Source organism: Trichoplusia ni, unplaced genomic scaffold (assembly GCF_003590095.1).
Source record: "Trichoplusia ni isolate ovarian cell line Hi5 unplaced genomic scaffold, tn1 tig00002051, whole genome shotgun sequence".
Taxonomy (NCBI): Eukaryota; Metazoa; Arthropoda; class Insecta; order Lepidoptera; family Noctuidae; genus Trichoplusia; species Trichoplusia ni.
In genome coordinates this window covers 1-19,845 of record NW_020800189.1, presented here as the reverse complement: position 1 = coordinate 19,845, position 19,845 = coordinate 1, and the positions used below count along the sequence as shown (strand labels likewise).

The 19,845-nt window shown below is 36.4% G+C and overlaps 1 protein-coding gene across 1 annotated transcript; it reads left to right on the top strand.

The window, feature by feature from the left end:
* The first annotated feature begins 1,702 nt into the window (after positions 1–1,702).
* Positions 1,703–19,093, top strand: LOC113507428. Its single transcript, XM_026890285.1, has 4 exons — positions 1,703–2,129; positions 5,087–5,185; positions 6,016–6,183; positions 18,886–19,093. Exons 1-4 carry the CDS (start codon positions 2,084–2,086, stop codon positions 19,011–19,013), a joined length of 441 nt encoding a protein of 146 aa, XP_026746086.1. The 5' UTR covers positions 1,703–2,083; the 3' UTR covers positions 19,014–19,093.
* The last annotated feature ends 752 nt before the right edge of the window (positions 19,094–19,845 follow it).

Sequence of the window (19,845 nt, the reverse complement as noted above, 5' to 3'; positions counted from 1 at the left end):
CCAAGCTAAGCGTTAGTGAAGTATCGACAGTATTTCAAATCAAACAAAATATCGGAAGTTATCAATAGCCCATTCGAGCGGGTAAGCCAAAGCCTCAACATCTGTTGTTTGAATATTACAACAGCGCGTATCGCTCCACAGTTTAAAGTTCAAGCTTACGTTGGAAAATGCATTTTCAATTTTATTCCACTTGAATATGGGTGGTATGAAAGGGATTTTTCGTTGTAGACGCCCGATTCATTCTGTTTAGATCGTGTACACAACACGTATTGTGAATTTATTTTCAAACTTACTGTATTAGTACTTTAAAAATATTTATTTTCTCCTAACAAAATCCTAACATGATACACATCTACTTTACTTGTGTATTAATAGATATACATAGCTGATTAAAGACGAAATTCTATATGTCAACATAACAAGACAACATAAGTCCAACAAATAGGTAAATAGGCAACATTTAATTTACAAGTTCCATAAAAAGGTTTTTATTGTGGAAATGTTTGTATCAATTGTTAATATTTTGCAGATTTATATATGTCGAGAAAACATTCAATAATAATGATCGCGCACGAGTGCACTGTAAAAAGGTGTCAAAGGAACCTTGTCATTCAAAGGCTCATCAATTAATTCCGAAAATTGTACACGAATAAAGGCCAATTACACGAATTGCAGAAGACGAAGCATTGTCCAAACGGGACACAGAAATTCTTTATTATTATTGCAATCCATCAATTTATATAAACATACCTATATTTTTTCGATGATACCTCTATACAAAGTTAGTAGTGTAAACAGCAAGGATAAATATAATGTTTCTATTGGTAGCAAGGTCGCGGTGGCCTTGCGGTACTGTGCACGGATTTGTGTGCACGAAGGTGCAGGTTCGATCCCCAACATAGATAAGTACTAATGTGGCTTTTTCAAATATATCTATTCTCTGAATTAGAATGTCACCATTAACAAACGGTGAAGAAAAAACATTGTTTAAATAGGAAGCGACCATGACGCATGTCAACCATCAAATATGTTTCAAAATAACTTAATGAAACGGTTTTTTCTAATCATACCTACATTTTTTCTTACTCGTCAAACTTTTAGATTTGAACTCGAGATGCGCTCTTGTAATGCTTATTATATACGTAAACAAAGGAATCATATTAACAATTAAATAAACTAACCGGTATTAACCAGTTTAAAGGAACTTATATCTATACACATTTAAACGCCTTTGCGAATAGTAAATCACGTAGTTACTAAATATGCAAGAAAATCCGCATAAACTGAGTCATGTGAGTAAAGGAAAAACAATATTAAAAGCAGAGTTTAACGAGCCTTGGTTTGTTCCTTATTTGTAGTAACATTATGAAGCTCGCGTATCCAACCTCATTTTCATGTTACATTGTTATTGAAACGCAGTTCCTTAATATTTGTTTACTATTTTTTTATTTAAGCTAAGTTATAACTGCACAAGTTCATTAATCACAGGTTTAGCTACGCTTGACGGTCCGTAGATGAGTGAGTTCTCTTAAAACTCAAAACTCATTATACTATTTAATTATTTCTAGACTTAGTGTTGATAATATTTGTAAGTTTCTACTTTCGTCCACGGAAGAGACTTTCTTGAAATGAGCTGAAAGCTTTGAAAGGCTGTCATGAACAATTTTAAGTAGATACTAGACATGCCAGTCTATAATCTTTTTTATTGATCAAACTATTTCTTTGTAGAATGGTCTTTAGGCTTGAAATAAGAACTCTTTCCATGGTGAGGATTTTAACCATTTTTTCACGTGCGAAAGGGCGCCCAGACTTATAACAAGCGCTTAATCTACAGAAATCCAATCCGCGTCATCTACAGTATTCACTGTCATGGTGACCTTAATAAGTCAGCCATCTATGCAGTCAAGCTATAGGCAAAGTTCCAAATCAATCAGTTTTCTAGTCCAACTAAAAGTATCTTATTTTGTTTCGACACAGTTACATTAGTGAAAAAAAGCAAATCCGGGCTCAACTCAGCGCAGAAAACCGGGAGGAAAAGGAATTGGCAAAGTCGCTAGACGAAAAGGGCAGACTCATAATAGAAATGAGAACTTCACTTCAACAAATAAATGAACTCCTATCCAGTGTTGGTATGTATTATTTTAATTGCATTACGTATACAAATTTATATTTTTGTGACTGAAAAATTATATTTGATTAAAAACTGACACTTAGGTACTTTATGTGCGTTTTAAAAAGTCAATTTTTCTCTACATTCCGATTAAGAATGTCAAATATAATGATAATAAAGAACGACAATCACTACAAATATTTCGGAAATAAGCCTGTAAGATTTCTATCAAGGACAGAATAAACCCAAAATTTATGAAATAAACTTTCTTTTTTAATTATCAGAATAAGTCTTTTTTTTTAATTATCAAAATACGTTTTCCTCGATGACGAATAAAGTAAAAAAACTAAATAACTACGAATAAGACTCAACACAATTACTATGTTGAATTGTTGAATACAAAACAGCTGAATATACATTGTATTAATCTGCAGCTACTATGTATTCAACTGTTTCGAATACAACATTTGTAACAGCGTTCGGTTGACGCTAGATTATCGTATCAGAATGTCAGAGCGACATTGATCTTGAATGTGGAGTAACTAGTTCAATGTCGGTAGAGACGACACTGGGTCAGTGGGTAAGCGACCCGCGGGAGATGGGGAACGAAATGTGTACTACACAAATGAGATTTTTCATTCTCTACCGTAGCTTTTCTGTTTCGGTTTATTTCATGTGAATTTTAAGTTGATATAGTAGTGGAATAGATTGTTTGTTCATTAATTCAAGAGAGTTACTACCGATTTTTTGTTTGTCATTATAATTTGATTTTTAACTTAAATTTCGCTCGCAATGTATTTTCCATACTAAAAATATTGGTATTTTTAATTTGAAAATATATTTAGTTATCAACATGTATGTCCTTACACGATGTATCCAGCACACATGACGACTTATCGAATTAACAGTTCGCACTGACCATAATATGAGTTATCATAGTAAACAGTGAATCTAGGTCAGGTCTTGTACAAACAAATGTGTTTGACTGCATCTGTCATATCGTATTATCATGACGTGCAGCGGCTGAGGTTTGTGAGTTAACAGAGCTTGTACTACACATGATATGGTTAAGGTGAACGTAGAGTTAGCTGTATTGCACGCGCATCTGACAACATAAGTCGTTGTTCTTCTTTACTCTCGGCATCAATAAAATAAACCTTAGCTGCATTCCCATCAGCTATCTAAATCACAATAGGATGTGTGACTGCAATAAGTCATGAAATACTGCTCCTGCCAAAAAAACGACTTCCATTAATTCACTGTGACAGCAGTTAAGAGAATTCATGTGGTTAGCATGACCCGATTTAATCTAGCAACCTTGCCTACGTTGATGATCCCAGTTTTCAAACGAAAAGTGGTGATTCGGAGTCGATTTTATCTTACAACAGCAATGCTGCGTTCCTTAGTTCGTTAGACATTTTTTTTATTTTAGCTATAGTTTCCGGTATCTTAAATGAATATTACATTTGTCATAAGGTATATGCGCAAGCGCAGTGTGAATTTTTAAGATGTGTAACGCTCTGTAGAATAAATTTGGGTTTTTGTTCAATCAATTCAAGCATTATAAATATGCTATTGTTGTAACGTTTGTAATCTGAATAATTCTCTAAAAATTCATTGTCCCTTCAGTTAGATTATAGCAAACAAAAAATTAACCATTCGTGTATAATATGATATGTCGCAATTATTAAATTCCTCACGTCGTTTTCATCAAATGAACTTAGAGTAAACGAACAAAGGACATTCTTCATTTCAAAACTTATGAGACGGCGCAATTCTCTGCCCGGAGGCTAGAGAATGGTTCTCTAGATTATTCGGTTCAATTTTTCCTTTGTTTAGTCGAATAGTAAGGCATACTGTGCGGACTACACACGCGCTATATTTTCTTTGATATATCTGGAATATGACGAGATTCGGCGTTTAGATAGACTTTGTCGATGACACTATCATTCTATTTCAGTCAGTAGAACGAACATACATCGGACAACTGATATGTAAAGGACAAACAAGCCTTATTTGATACTGAACTAGTCCAATTCGAACAGTATTAAATTCGAACTTGTATCTAAGATAATTAAAATGTTTACCTTTTGTTAGGGGTACATATTAATTGTGATAGCTAAATCAAAATTTTAAAGTGCAAGCCCGACAAAACCAATGTTTTAAGTTGCCACAATTGTCTCCGTTTAAATTGTCACGTTTAAAAGGAAAAATCGGTGACAACTTACTTCCACGAAGCGACATATTCAGTACGGAAGCCATTAAATTACCGGCCCGAGAAAACTTGTTTGCTTACTCCACTGCATACGATATATTCGTCCTCAGTTTCAGTTTAATTTCCGTGTCGACATACCGGCGGCAATACTATGTAGCGTATTCGTACCTCCCACGCTAACTTATTACAATGTTAGCAGAGTTGGCCGCGGCCGTAGACAACATACGTACCTAATAAATTCGCTACAACGTTTCACTTGAGCTTTCATTAGGTTAAGCAAAAATTAATTCGATGTAACTACCCTTAATAAATGTAGGTTCTGTGCTTGCTCTACTTCTAGTTTAGGTAATATACACTACTTGAAAATGAATCTGCATTATTGCATTTAGAATAATGGATGGAATTTATCGCTGGCCCGGGCAGCCGAGCTGCCGGCTTTATGAGCCGTCTGTATCCCACTGGGTATGTTATTGTGATGTGGTTAATGTGAGTTCCACAAAGGCCGATCGTAGGTACTATGAAAACTACTCATTATTTTTTATTGGAATTTAAAAGCATTCACATAATAGAATTCTCTCAAGTTTAAGCCGCCATTAAGGTCACAGTTGAGGTTATAGTATCAATAATTGTAATCCGATTCATAAGGGAAAAACTTTGTAGAACATAGCATTAATTTAAAAATTAAAACGCAGCTAGGTTGAAAGTAATATGGTTTTTGTTCAGTTTTGAAAACGCGGATTCACAGTATTACTTATTTTCAGGTGCTCCGAATGTGCCCCGGCCGTTCACCGACGTGCCGCCAGCCATCCAGTACGCTCTGGAAGATGTTCTACAGACAGTGCCCGAAGTAGAATCAGATTGTGAGTATTTATACTCCAGTCAGTCATATCCTTACGTCAATTCGTTTGTATTGATTTTATGGTGTTGTTAATTCGAACAAAAACAGTTTCAAAATAAATCGTTACAATACCAGTGAAACACAGTATTTCCCAGTAAGTAACAAATGCAACGTAACAAAGACTTTAAATGGAATCTGTTTTCCCAATAAAGTAGGTTGCGGAGGTTGGATGCGCAACCGCTCCACGAAAACACAGTATTCAATAGAACCCCTTTATTCTGAAAAGCGACTGCACGGGTAGTCGTGTGGTAAAGTTCACCACGCCAAACTTACTGAGCACGATATATCGTGGGTTCGATACCCGTAGAACAAGTAGTATAGTATAGTATATCTTAGTTTATTTGGGCATGTGATTTGTATTTTTGTCAAGCCTCCGTTACACAGGAATTATTTTTACAGCAGGGGGAGACGTTTTTTAAAAGAAAATAAAATAGACAGCAGAAAAAGGTAACAGTAGCTGTATGAAGTATACCATTGTATAGCAAAATGTTCCGTCGGCATTTATGCATAACAAAACGTTCTGATCGACGTTTCCAGCATTATGCGTAGCTCAGAAAAGCGTGAACTCTATTTTGTCCAAACTTTACATTCGGAATTTAATCGATATGCATCGAGTGAATCGTGAATATAAAATGAAGCGCTCCACATCAAATTCATTCGTCGAATTTAATGGTTTTAGTATGTTTTTAACACCCGGAGGGAAAAAGCAGGGCGTCGTTTATTCATTTGTCCATGTCGGTGTTCGTTGTTCAATATATGACGGTTTTTAAGTAACGCCATTGTTCTTGACAGTTGACAAGTTGATACTCACGGCTAAACAGAAGCTCGGTGTGCTGATCCAAGCCGTGTCCAAGATGGAGGTGACTCCGGAGGTGAGGTTGAACGCGAGCATGTTCTACCACCAGATACTGGCCAGAGCCATGAGGGAGAACTACAAAGATGATGTCATCCTAGAAGGAGGTTTGTTACCTATTTACATTTTTTTATTTTTAAGTGCTTAAAAACCCTTTGATGATTTGAGGCCAAAGGCAAAAACTCTTTTTTACTTCTTGAGTAGTTTTTAGTAAAATATTTTTCGACCGTTTTCTTTTCCCGGATAATCTTTTTTCCTTCCCTTCCTAAGGATAAAACGGAGCCTTTCTACTTTAAATACTTCGTGGTTTGTCTATCGGTCTATCACTAGTTTTTCAAAGATAACTTAGGTATGTCTATTGCTGCTATAAAAACAAATAAAGTAAATGCTCTAAAGGCTCCCATCAACAAACATGATTTTTCGTGCACTTTAAAGAGTCAGTGCGACTCACACTTGTTTTTTTGTTGATCGCTCGAAATACTTTAGCTTAGTAATTTAGCTTTTGTAATTATACACAAATTGCTTATAATAGTCGAATCTGTACTTGTATGTACACTCTTGTTTATAAAACAGTCGCAGTTTGTAAGCGTAGGAAGCTTTTAGCTAAGCTTACATGCATACATTTGCTAAAACCAATTCGGTCTTTCTCAGTATTAGAACTGTCTTTGTAAACACAATGTCATAGAAATAAAGTAATGGTATTATTAGGTGAAATGGGTCACGCATAATACGTTTTGTAACTAACCTTGTAAACAGTTCATAGCAATTGGGTCCCTAATAATGACCTAGCTGTCACTTTCCTTTTCTTTTGTCTTACCGCTGAGATTCATGTACATCGTGCTCGGACGTTTTCCTAATTATAATCTTTTACAATCATACTGGTGTTTGAGTTTCCATCCATAATCCATCAGGTTATGGGCCCAGCACGCTTCCACTGCGCAGTGAAAGACTTACGATCAAGTTCATTTCCACCCCAGTCAGCATCTACATAAGCTGTTACATCCATACCACTCTTCTGAAAAACTAATCCATAGTTAGCAGTACCTTTAAGATAGCGAAGGACACGCTTCAAGGCTTTCCAATGATGTTCAGTGTGACACTCGTTAAATTGACTGAGCACACTCACAGCATGAAGGATTTTGGACCTGCACACCACGTTCTTGGAATGAGAGTTAATAAAAGTCAAAATAAAGTTACACTTGATCAAACTGGATACATAAAAAGGGTATTGGAGAAGTTTAACATGACGGATTGCAAACCTGCAAAAACTCCACTAGAAAAAGGAATCAAATTACCTAAAGGTGATAATAAAAGTACAAATTCTCATTACAGGAATTTGCTTGGCTGTCTCATGTATATAGCGGTGTGCACCCGACCAGATATCGCTCATGCTGTGAGTGTGCTCAGTCAATTTAACGAGTGTCACACTGAACATCATTGGAAAGCCTTGAAGCGTGTCCTTCGCTATCTTAAAGGTACTGCTAACTATGGATTAGTTTTTCAGAAGAGTGGTATGGATGTAACAGCTTATGTAGATGCTGACTGGGGTGGAAATGAACTTGATCGTAAGTCTTTCACTGGTTTTATTTTTAAGCTTGGTAATTCATTGATCTCTTGGGAAAGTCGCAAACAAAAGACTGTTGCCCTCTCCAGCACAGAGGCTGAATATATGGCACTTTCAGATTGTTGTAAGGAAGCTCTTTTTGTAAGAAGTTTTCTTAATGAATTGTTGAACAGTAATTGTAAAGTAACATTGTATAATGATAACCAGTCTGCTCAAAAGTTAACTACTAATTGTATGTATCATAATAGAACTAAGCACATAGATGTGAGGCATCATTTCATTAGAGAAAATATAAAGAAAAACATTGTTAATGTTAAGTATTTGTCTACAGATTTAATGATTGCAGATGTGTTGACAAAACCTTTGACAAAAGAAAAACATGATCAATTTGTAAATGGATTATGTTTATATAATTTATAATAAAGTTTATTTTCAGGTTTTAAAAACATCTCTCACTTTAAGTACTTAATATCTCGCATTCTTTGTGATATTGTATTATTATTTTTTTGGTGTAATTCTGTTATGTAACTACTTCTAGTTATTTGCTTATGACATTGGTTTAAGGGGTAGTATTAGAACTGTCTTTGTAAACACAATGTCATAGAAATAAAGTAATGGTATTATTAGGTGAAATGGGTCACGCATAATACGTTTTGTAACTAACCTTGTAAACAGTTCATAGCAATTGGGTCCCTAATAATGACCTAGCTGTCACTTTCCTTTTCTTTTGTCTTACCGCTGAGATTCATGTACATCGTGCTCGGACGTTTTCCTAATTATAATCTTTTACAATCATACTGGTGTTTGAGTTTCCATCCATAATCCATCACTCAGTTCGTTCCAGTTTTATTTGAATAGTGGATAAAGTAACATTTGTCGTTGGGAGTCGTTAATGGATTTCAGTACCGACTATTTTTAAAAGAAATATAACATACACATTTTTAGGATATTTAAATTTTAAATTCGTTCTATGAATCTACTACTATTTAGTTGCGCCATTTGGAAGAACGATAATTTTCACTTATTTCATCATCTTTCTGAATCGTTCTAGAAACAAGTAGAAGAAGAGTGGGAATGCCTACCCAGCAGTAGAATAATCTGGGGCCAATAATAATATTACATAATTTCGTGTTGAATTCTCAGCAATAAAAACTACATAGTTAACCGACCTATTTAAGATTTACTGCAGTTATAGAGGTGCAAATTGTAGAGTAGTTAAACAGAATACGTAAGTCAAGTTAAATTCAATAAGTTAGAACATAAATAAGGCCAAGTTTCGGCGGTAATAGACACCCATGCCTATTACCGCCGGGCGGGGAGTGAGTCACCGAAACGGGTGGCAGATCGGATCTCTACACCGTAACTTACATTGTACTAACTCGTTCAATTAAACGCTCGGTTAATTAAATAAAGCCTTTCCAAGTCAGTCGCTATCACAGTTTGGTAATTGTTTAAATAGAGTAGTAGATTTCGCTAAGTAGAGATGTGACATTTTTGTGAAACTTGAGATTAAGTAAAAAATTCAGAATTTGTACTCTGACCAGTATAACAGCGGTCTTTTTGACGAAGGAAGTTTTTGAGATGTGCTGTAAAACTATTTCGTCCATTAATTTAGTGCAGACCAAAATAGTGTAATAACAAAGTGAAATTTCTCCGTATTTTGTACTTTTCAACGTTCTCTTTAAATGATGACCTTAAAAATAACTATGAAAACGGTTTAAGATAAATTGTTTGCTAATAGTATAACGACGATCATGCACAGCAAGTTTGGTTTCGGAAAACGAAAAAAGCTTTTTATTGTACCAACTATTCTACTAATGGTCGTTTTACCTATAATTATTTATAGTAAACGCGTATTTTTTAACTAGATAGTAGGGTTATCTTGCCTCTCATACACTCCGAGAACTCATTATAAAACTTGCAACAAGATCTCACAAACAAAACCGTGCTTTTATACGTTTTTAAGTGTTTCTTTCATAATATAAAACAAGTTATGAATGCAGTAGATGAGCACAGTCCCTTTTCTAAATCCCGACCACAGTCTCCAGCCTTTTATTTCTATTTTGTTTAAAACTTGTTAAACATTATATTCCGTGGCAATTTGCATAATTGGGGCGAATAAATAATTGAAAACGTGCAATGTGTAAAAGGACAACCAATTAACGTGATTGTTTTAAATGCAAGATGTTAATGAATTAGTATCCGATCCAGCTGTGTTTTTTTGGTAAATTGTTGTAAAATTTATTGTCATTGGACAAAGCTTTCATCTGATGAATTTTCTTTTTGTTACATGAAATATGATGCATTGAAATCGGGCACGCTCTTTTTTATTTCAGGCAAATTAATAATCTATATTACATAGCTTTGGTTTGGTTTGGCAATTTTCTTTTTGAAGTAATAATTCTTCTGGTATAAATCGCTAGTTCGGTGAATACAATCGTAGTGAATTAATTATATTTGTTTGTGGACCCATGCTAAACGTTGTTCATTTCTAGTTACTAGTTGAATGTTACCGTTCTGTTCTCTGACTGAATATGTGAGATAAATATACAGAGCAACGGCATTCAATAATTAAGTCACATGCACAAAGACCAGATTTAGTCACAGGGATCGAACCCGTAACACGCCGCGCATTGTGGGTTTGGCGTGATGATGATGGCTATCCGTGGAGTCAAAATCAGTATTAAATTGCAGATATAAAAATCACAAATGACTCCGACAATTTATTAGCGAGCGGCTACTGCAGTTGAGTCGGCGATAGATGTAGGCACATAAATTAGCCTGAAATGTACTTCGTGTATCGGCACAGCCTGCCCTACTTCAGTTCGTTTCTTTACAGCCACTTGAGTACGAAGCCTTCGCGGCAACATTTATTCATAACTTGGATTTCGATTTTGCGACACTACAATATATTATGGCTGTTCAAACATACGATATCGGTTTGCTACTTCCAAAAAAACGAATACTTAATATTGGAAAGGTGGAAGTGAGATAGCTACTTGAGTGTAGGTAAAGAGCATACGGCTGTTTTATATATGTACACACAAATTAGGAAAACACTACATTACAAAATGATGATGTACAAGTAAACTGCTTAGTTAAAAAGTCTCTACCAGCGGTCTCGCGATCAGTCTGTTGACTGCCAATATCAATCAGTTCTCCGTCTGCGTAATGCGACTTAAAAGTCACCTTTTGTTAGATGCTTATATTCATATTACAACTTACTTTCTTGCAAATATGAAGACAGGTTTCATTTACTTAGATATAGATACATAGAAATCTCTCATTAAATAATAAAATCTGTACCGAAGACATTGTGTCATAGGTACCATACGAAAATATGTCACAAGATAAATTGACAACTATGTCGTGATCCTAATGGACAGCTTATATGGTTTTTATATTGTAATAAGGCTTTACGCAAGAATACCGGCGTCCCAGCTAAAAATAAACTGAAGTGTCCATTGTAAGTGGTGTGAAAAAGTTAATAACTAATGCCCTTTATCTGACAATAGCATTGTTTGGAACAGTCTGTAATGAGTCACCTTTCATTGTGAGATGCAGGCACACGGTGTCGACGCGACGTCCCGTTGGCTGAATGCGGTATCAAGTTACCCTTAAGTAAATGTTCAGAGACCACGACCTTCAGGCGACCATCTAACGTGATATAAGCACATTAACCACCATTATACTTATATTTTCCCCTTTTGAAGACCATTGTATATTGTCTGCGAGTTTACAAGCTCGCCTATTGTTACTTGTGACGCGTATTGTGTTGTCTAGATGTTTTTCTTTAAGGGCTAAGTAGTTTATGACATGTTGTTTTCGTCAGATTCTTTTGTTTACTTCTTGTGACTTGTAGTCTGTGGATAATTACGTAAGTCAATCTTTATAAATATCATAGACAGACTATAAGCTTTCACGTGACTTTCAATAATATGACCGTTACAATGTTGTGTATTTTACTCTCGTAATTATTGTGTCAAATTCAGAAATTAGCGTTACCTCAGCTTTCTACAGAAGCGACTACTTAAGTCGCGGATAAGAATAATTTTGTAAAATATTGCATACAGATAATTAAATTGCTATTCATGGTACGTTCATTAATCACGTTAATTTGGCAAATTTGCTGCATCACGGATCCCGTCACGTTCCGATATGAGGGCCCGAGTCTTCGTCGTGGCCGACCCGCCGCCACTTGTAATGTTCCAATTTTGAAATATTTTCATGGTTTTTAAATATTAGTTATCATCGGGGTATGGCGTCTGGGTGCTATGATTTTGCGATTACGTTTTAATATGTTAATGTTTCTAAATGGGTCGAAAGGGTGTTTAACTTAAAAGATCGAGAGTTTCAGTTTAGTTTTGGGCTACAACGGCTTTTCTCTTTAATCAGAGAATCCTATTCGTATTTCATTTAATCCTATTTACAAAATGTCGGCCTTAATTCTGTCCTTGCAGTTTTTTCACGTACCTATTTGTAAACGCGAAGGTGTAAGTTTGATCTTCAATGCAGGAGTCTCCTATATTAGGGTTTTCTGTACGTCGTTCTGACCATCGTGAAACTGGGTTCGTATACATTCTCTAACATAGCTCCTGCTATAATTATACGAGAAATCCGTAACGCAAGAAAGTCACAACATGATACGACTTTCCTATCTCACGTTAACGTTTTAAACGTCTGATAGGAAAATTGTGCATGTTGTACGGCATTTCATGTGCTATTCTCTTGTACCGCGGGTTTGATGCCCACATAGAACAATTAGTATTTTTGTGATCTACAAATGGTTGTTCTAAATATGTGTGTCTTCGTGCATGTGATTTGACTTTTTATCAAACTTCCCGCGACACAGGGAAAATGTCTTGTAACGTCATTAAGTGAACATTTTCTATTGATCCTACATCTTTTTTTGTTGTACTGCATGTTTACTTTATTTTATTTGGACTATATGTACATCGACAACAGTCTCTTTAGTAGAGGACATAATACCAAGCTCCATAGCCTTTATCGATAGCAGATACTCCAAATCCAGTCTAAATAGGTTGAAAATGTAACCAGGCGTTATCAACTAATTGGAATACCAACAGCTTTAGGTATAGGGATTATAGCAACATCTCACAAGACACTCTCATAAAATACATTTGCCATTAGTTCCGCATACCGCTTGCAGACCGCAATTATGCCACAAGCATAAGGTATTGGCCGTTTTCGTAATAATTAAATTGTGTTACGTTATAAATCTGAACTAACTGCTCTCTGCACATTATGTCAGTGGTTTCGTTATTGGAGCATGTACTGTATATAGTCATAGTCACCACAAAGCGAAGAACTTCACGAAAAAGAAATAATTAAAAGGCGAATGTTCCACAGAGCAATAATTAATTACAAGGTGGCTTTTCTCTTTCTCTGTAATAACAATAATAATAATACACCTCCTTCTTTTTCTGATCAAAAAAAGATTTTTTGCCTACCTCTTTTTATATAGTAATTGAGCAATCATTAACTTTTTACATATGTACCTACTGTAATTTTGTTTATATCATTAAACTTTTTTCTTCTATATTACATTACGATTTACATCATTCTTTGTTTTCAAATCCTTTACAAATAAAAACTGGACTGAAAACTTGTAGCAAAGGGGCCAAAGCTTCGTCTTAGTATATTTTGTATACCTTTTTCGTTTGAGTTACTCCGTCGCCTTCTGACACGAATATGTGTTCTAGGTTTTAAGGACTCAGTTATAGGTTCTTTAACCCTAGAAAGATAATCATATTGTGACGTACGTTAAAGATAATCATGCGTAAAATTGACGCATGTGTTTTATCGGTCTGTATATCGAGGTTTATTTATTAATTTGAATAGATATTAAGTTTTATTATATTTACACTTACATACTAATAATAAATTCAACAAACTATTTATTTATGTTTATTTATTTATTAAAAAAAAACAAAAACTCAAAATTTCTTCTATAAAGTAACAAAACTTTTAAACATTCTCTCTTTTACAAAAATAAACTTATTTTGTACTTTAAAAACAGTCATGTTGTATTATAAAATAAGTAATTAGCTTAACTTATACATAATAGAAACAAATTATACTTATTAGTCAGTCAGAAACAACTTTGGCACATATCAATATTATGCTCTCGACAAATAACTTTTTTGCATTTTTTGCACGATGCATTTGCCTTTCGCCTTATTTTAGAGGGGCAGTAAGTACAGTAAGTACGTTTTTTCGTTACTGGCTCTTCAGTACTGTCATCTGATGTACCAGGCACTTCATTTGGCAAAATATTAGAGATATTATCGCGCAAATATCTCTTCAAAGTAGGAGCTTCTAAACGCTTACGCATAAACGATGACGTCAGGCTCATGTAAAGGTTTCTCATAAATTTTTTGCGACTTTGAACCTTTTCTCCCTTGCTACTGACATTATGGCTGTATATAATAAAAGAATTTATGCAGGCAATGTTTATCATTCCGTACAATAATGCCATAGGCCACCTATTCGTCTTCCTACTGCAGGTCATCACAGAACACATTTGGTCTAGCGTGTCCACTCCGCCTTTAGTTTGATTATAATACATAACCATTTGCGGTTTACCGGTACTTTCGTTGATAGAAGCATCCTCATCACAAGATGATAATAAGTATACCATCTTAGCTGGCTTCGGTTTATATGAGACGAGAGTAAGGGGTCCGTCAAAACAAAACATCGATGTTCCCACTGGCCTGGAGCGACTGTTTTTCAGTACTTCCGGTATCTCGCGTTTGTTTGATCGCACGGTTCCCACAATGGTTAACTTATACGGTTCTTGTAGTAAGTTTTTTGCCAAAGGGATTGAGGTGAACCAATTGTCACACGTAATATTACGACAACTACCGTGCACAGGCTTTGATAACTCCTTCACGTAGTATTCACCGAGTGGTACTCCGTTGGTCTGTGTTCCTCTTCCCAAATAAGGCATTCCATTTATCATATACTTTGTACCACTGTCACACATCATGAGGATTTTTATTCCATACTTACTTGGCTTGTTTGGGATATACATCCTAAACGGACACCGTCCTCTAAAACCAAGTAACTGTTCATCTATGGTCAAATGAGCCCCTGGAGTGTAATTTTGTATGCACTGATGGATAAAGAGATCCCATATTTTTCTAACAGGAGTAAATACATCGTTTTCTCGAAGTGTGGCCGTATACTTTTGTCATCCATTCTAAGACATCGTATCAAAAAATCAAAACGATCACGACTCATTACAGAGACGTACACCATTGACAAAGATCGATCAAAGAGGTCATCTGTGGACATGTGGTTATCTTTTCTCACTGCTGTCATTACCAGAATACCAAAGAAAGCATAGATTTTCATCTTCATTCGTGTCACGAAATGTAGCACCTGTCATAGATTCCCGACGTTTTCAATGATATCTCAGCATTTGTCCATTTTACAATTTCCGAAATTATCTCATCAGTAAAAAATAGTTTGAAGCATAAAAGTGGGTCATATATATTGCGGCACATACGCGTCGGACCTCTTTGAGATCTGACAATGTTCAGTGCAGAGACTCGGCTACGCCTCGTGGACTTTGAAGTTGACAACAATGTTTATTCTTACCTCTAATAGTCCTCTGTGGCAAGGTCAAGATTTTGTTAGAAGCCAATGAAGAACCTGGTTGTTCAATAACATTTTGTTCGTCTAATATTTCACTACCGGCTTGACGTTGGCTGCACTTCATGTACCTCATCTATAAACGCTTCTTCTGTATCGCTCTGGACGTCATCTTCACTTACGTGATCTGATATTTCACTGTCAGAATCCTCACCAACAAGCTCGTCATCGCTTTGCAGAAGAGCAGAGAGGATATGCTCATCGTCTAAAGAACTACCCATTTTATTATATATTAGTCACGATATCTATAACAAGAAAATATATATATAATAAGTTATCACGTAAGTAGAACATGAAATAACAATATAATTATCGTATGAGTTAAATCTTAAAAGTCACGTAAAAGATAATCATGCGTCATTTTGACTCACGCGGTCGTTATAGTTCAAAATCAGTGACACTTACCGCATTGACAAGCACGCCTCACGGGAGCTCCAAGCGGCGACTGAGATGTCCTAAACGCACAGCGACGGATTCGCGCTATTTAGAAAGAGAGAGCAATATTTCAAGAATGCATGCGTCAATTTTACGCAGACTATCTTTCTAGGGTTAATTGATTACAACCTAGAGTAAAAAAACTATCGATGATTAAATCATAACTTATAATTTAACAAACAGCTGATATTAAAAAGTCTTAGAAACCAGAAGTGAGGACAGGTTTTTAAAAAGCAAGCACGGTTACGTCACAAACAATTAAACCCAATCATTACAAAGATAACTTAAAGTTAATACATCAAACTCTAATTACTGCAAAGGAATAGGTATGAATGGCAATTATCGAAATAACAATATGGCTGCTATGCTGAATAAATACAACGAAGGTCACGGAGATGTTCCAGCAAGGCCAGCTGACAGCGGAGAGAGCGTTGCTAAGAGCGCTCCGTCTTTTATAGCGGACTGCTTGTCAAATCCCAGGTTCGAAAGAGGTTTCACTAAGGATCTTGAAGGAGGTTTCACTTTGAAAAGGAGGTTTCGTTAACACGGCCGTTCCTGACAGCGAGGCGTCCTCGACCGCATCTTGCTTGGAGTCTTCACTAGCTCAAGCATCACCAGACTGCTGTCGCTCTCAGACTGGAAATAATCATCTGCAAAATGACAACAACACATACTAAACATTTGTTTTCTTGCGACACTTGTGTCGAAGCTGGAAAACAAAAAGCATTTGAAGTGATTTTGTAAAGTACGCGATAGTGAGCGTGCACTCCCACCATCAAGTACCCAACAAGCGAACAGAAAGATTTCAGGAACGTTATTGAAATGGTAAACTTAAAAGCTATGGACTTAAAAATATTGCACAGCAAAATCAATGATTCTTAAAAGTAAATAAACTCAAAAGCTAAAACTTAAAAATACTGCACAGCAAAATCAGTGATTCTTAAAATTAAAATGTAAATGAAGCTTAGTAACATTCCAAGCAATGAAATTCCCAACTTCCATTGTATAGAATGCTAGCCAAGATGAACAGATGGTAATGAAGCTGATATACTTAACCAGATCGGAAGCCATGGACTGTAGGTCCAGGCCAAACAGAAGCCATAAGCCAGAGGCTCAGACCAAACAGAAGCCATGAACCATAAGGTCCAGGCCAAACAGAAACCATAAGCCAGAGACTCAGACCAAACAGAAGCCATGAACCAGAGGCTCAGGCCAAACAGAAGCCATGAACCGGAGGTCCAGGCCATACAGAAGCCATAAGCCAAAGGCTCAGACCAAACAGAAGCTGTGAACCAGAGGTCCAGGCCAAACAGAAGCCATAAGCCAAAGGCTCAGACCAAACAGAAGCTGTGAACCAGAGGTCCAGGCCAAACAGAAGTCTTCCTGTTGCTCTGAATTCTCGAAGACAGCACAGCATGCGTCCAGCTTGACTCGCCGCGCCAGAGCACCATACGCCCGGCAGCCGCAGCCGAACCAGCCAGCAGTTCCAGCTCGCAGCGATGATGTAGCTGTACGCGTAGGAACTTACAGGGCTCCCGCATGCCAGAGTCCAGCTTTGCTGCACTCCACGAAGCCTTCTACAGAGTCGCCAGCAGCGTACGCTCGTGGTTGTTCTGGTTTTGGTGTAGTCGTATTGACACCGCTGATTGTCTGTAAACAATTCTGAGGCACGCTGTCTCCTGGAGACATAAATGCTTGTTGTAGAGTGTTACGTCACACACTATAGAGCATGATACTTGTGTAGAAGCCTACCAGAGCCTCAATTTTTCTTGAGCTCGGCCGCTCCTGACCATTATCAAGAAAACGTCCAAAGTAATCTATTTCAGTATCTACGAAAGAAATATTTTTAAATTAACCGAATAAAAACCAGCATTCGTGACAGTACTCAAAACTTGACAACAAATAAAGTCCTTCTTGACACATAGGTACTAACAAAAATTCAACTAAGTCTGTTATTTTAAGTTTCGCATTCGTCGCAGCAGCCCTTATTTGAGTTTCAAATATACCTCTGACTATTATTGCAACTTTCAGATCGTCAGACAAACCTTTTTGGTATAAAACGCCAAAGAGACTTTCGGCATATGTCATGAACTTATTTAAATGTTACACATAACCTCAACGAGCTAATATTCAACCTAAGGCCCGATCACGCGTGGAATCATGGCAGCTATATGAGTTATCACAACGTCTATGACCACTTCATAGACTACGGAACACATTACGATGTTTAGAATCGAGGTACGAGGTACGCACGAGAACGCTCACGGTGTTTATGCGATGATAAAACGATCTACTTCTCAACGTGCGAGAACAATTACGACATGATCGACGCGAATCGTTTTGGTTTTTAACACTTTTTCGAACGTTCGGGCATGTCTCATGAAAAACACAATAAAAATAAAAAGCTCACCGATACTCGTGAAACAGACAAAAATAAAATTTGCAGTAATTAGATGAAATTCAAACAAATCCTTTACTTTAACTTAAAACAGATGGCACAAACAGCACAAAGCACGTGGTCTATCCCACTTCTGATCTTAGAAACCAGAAGTGAGGACAGGTTTTTAAAAAGCAAGCACGGTTACGTCACAAACAATTAAACCCAATCATTACAAAGATAACTTAAAGTTAATACATCAAACTCTAATTACTGCAAAGGAATAGGTATGAATGGCAATTATCGAAATAACAATATGGCTGCTATGCTGAATAAATACAACGAAGGTCACGGAGATGTTCCAGCAAGGCCAGCTGACAGCGGAGAGAGCGTTGCTAAGAGCGCTCCGTCTTTTATAGCGGACTGCTTGTCAAATCCCAGGTTCGAAAGAGGTTTCACTAAGGATCTTGAAGGAGGTTTCACTTTGAAAAGGAGGTTTCGTTAACAAAAGCTTAATATCCGATTGTTGAATTTTTTACTAATAACATAAATCAATGTTTGTTTTTATGTTAGAAAACCCTTTTAAATAATCCAATATGCTTTAGGATCCCAACGTCAACCTTATCCAAATTGTTTCAAATTCGCTTGGCTTGTGAAAACAACTGCACTTTGATAACGAAAGGATCAGTTCCCATTCATATTCAAATTGATTTAATACGTCGTGACAAGCACGTACTAATGTGGCTATTGTTATAGGACTGATCGAGTTTGAAATGGAGGATCCGAATGTGCCAAGCCGGGCAGTAATAAAGCTTCGCAGTAAGCAGCTTGTCGACGCCCAAGTAAGTGAATTCGACGTGCCAGATGTCCCTGCCAAGAAGTAATCCGATGAACAAAACTTGTGAATTACAGCATATATTTGTTAAATCGTACCAAATTTCTCATAAATTAACTTTTGATATTATACTCTGTTTTTGATTGAAATAAACCTCTTATCTAAAATCAAGGTGGAAGTGAACTGTTCTGAAAGTGTCTGAAAGTTTTCTATCTGGTTATATAGTTGCACATTTATAAAGTCTTCAGAACTTGCATTTCGAGAACTTTCGTAACTGCCAGTGAAATATACTTTCAACAGCTACTCCATTTTGAATTACTTAGGTACATTTTCCTTGAATTGTTAAGACGTGCGGCAATGACTCGATGTGATACGAAACAAAACAGCTATTAGTATCGGAACACAATACAATTCACGTCGTTTAAGAGCACTTTACTTTTTTTAAATCTGGAAGAACACAAAGGTAAACAAAGACTTTTTATATGTTTTTCAATGGAAGAGGACGTAGGGTTCGGAGTTCCTGTTTCCAAATATATGGAAGTAACAATTTACAAAATGCGAACTCGTAAGGGTAATGTATCGTCGGCTACGTGGCTCCGGTATCCTCCGGCTTACATTGCAAAGCAAATTGACAATCACGTGTGGCTTTAAGTTAATGTTGCGATTGTTTACTGGCGATTCTTTGGTAACATTCCTTTATACTGTTCCCGTACCGATACGTACTATATTTCTGTGTAGGAAAAGTATACCTTGCAAATTTCACGTTCAAAATTTGAAGGCTGGTCTTTCCTGTAAAACCTCCACACAACTTTTACTGCTCGACTGATTTTTATCAAAGTCTAATCTTATGCTCTCTACTAGTCTAAACTAAACCTGTCTAA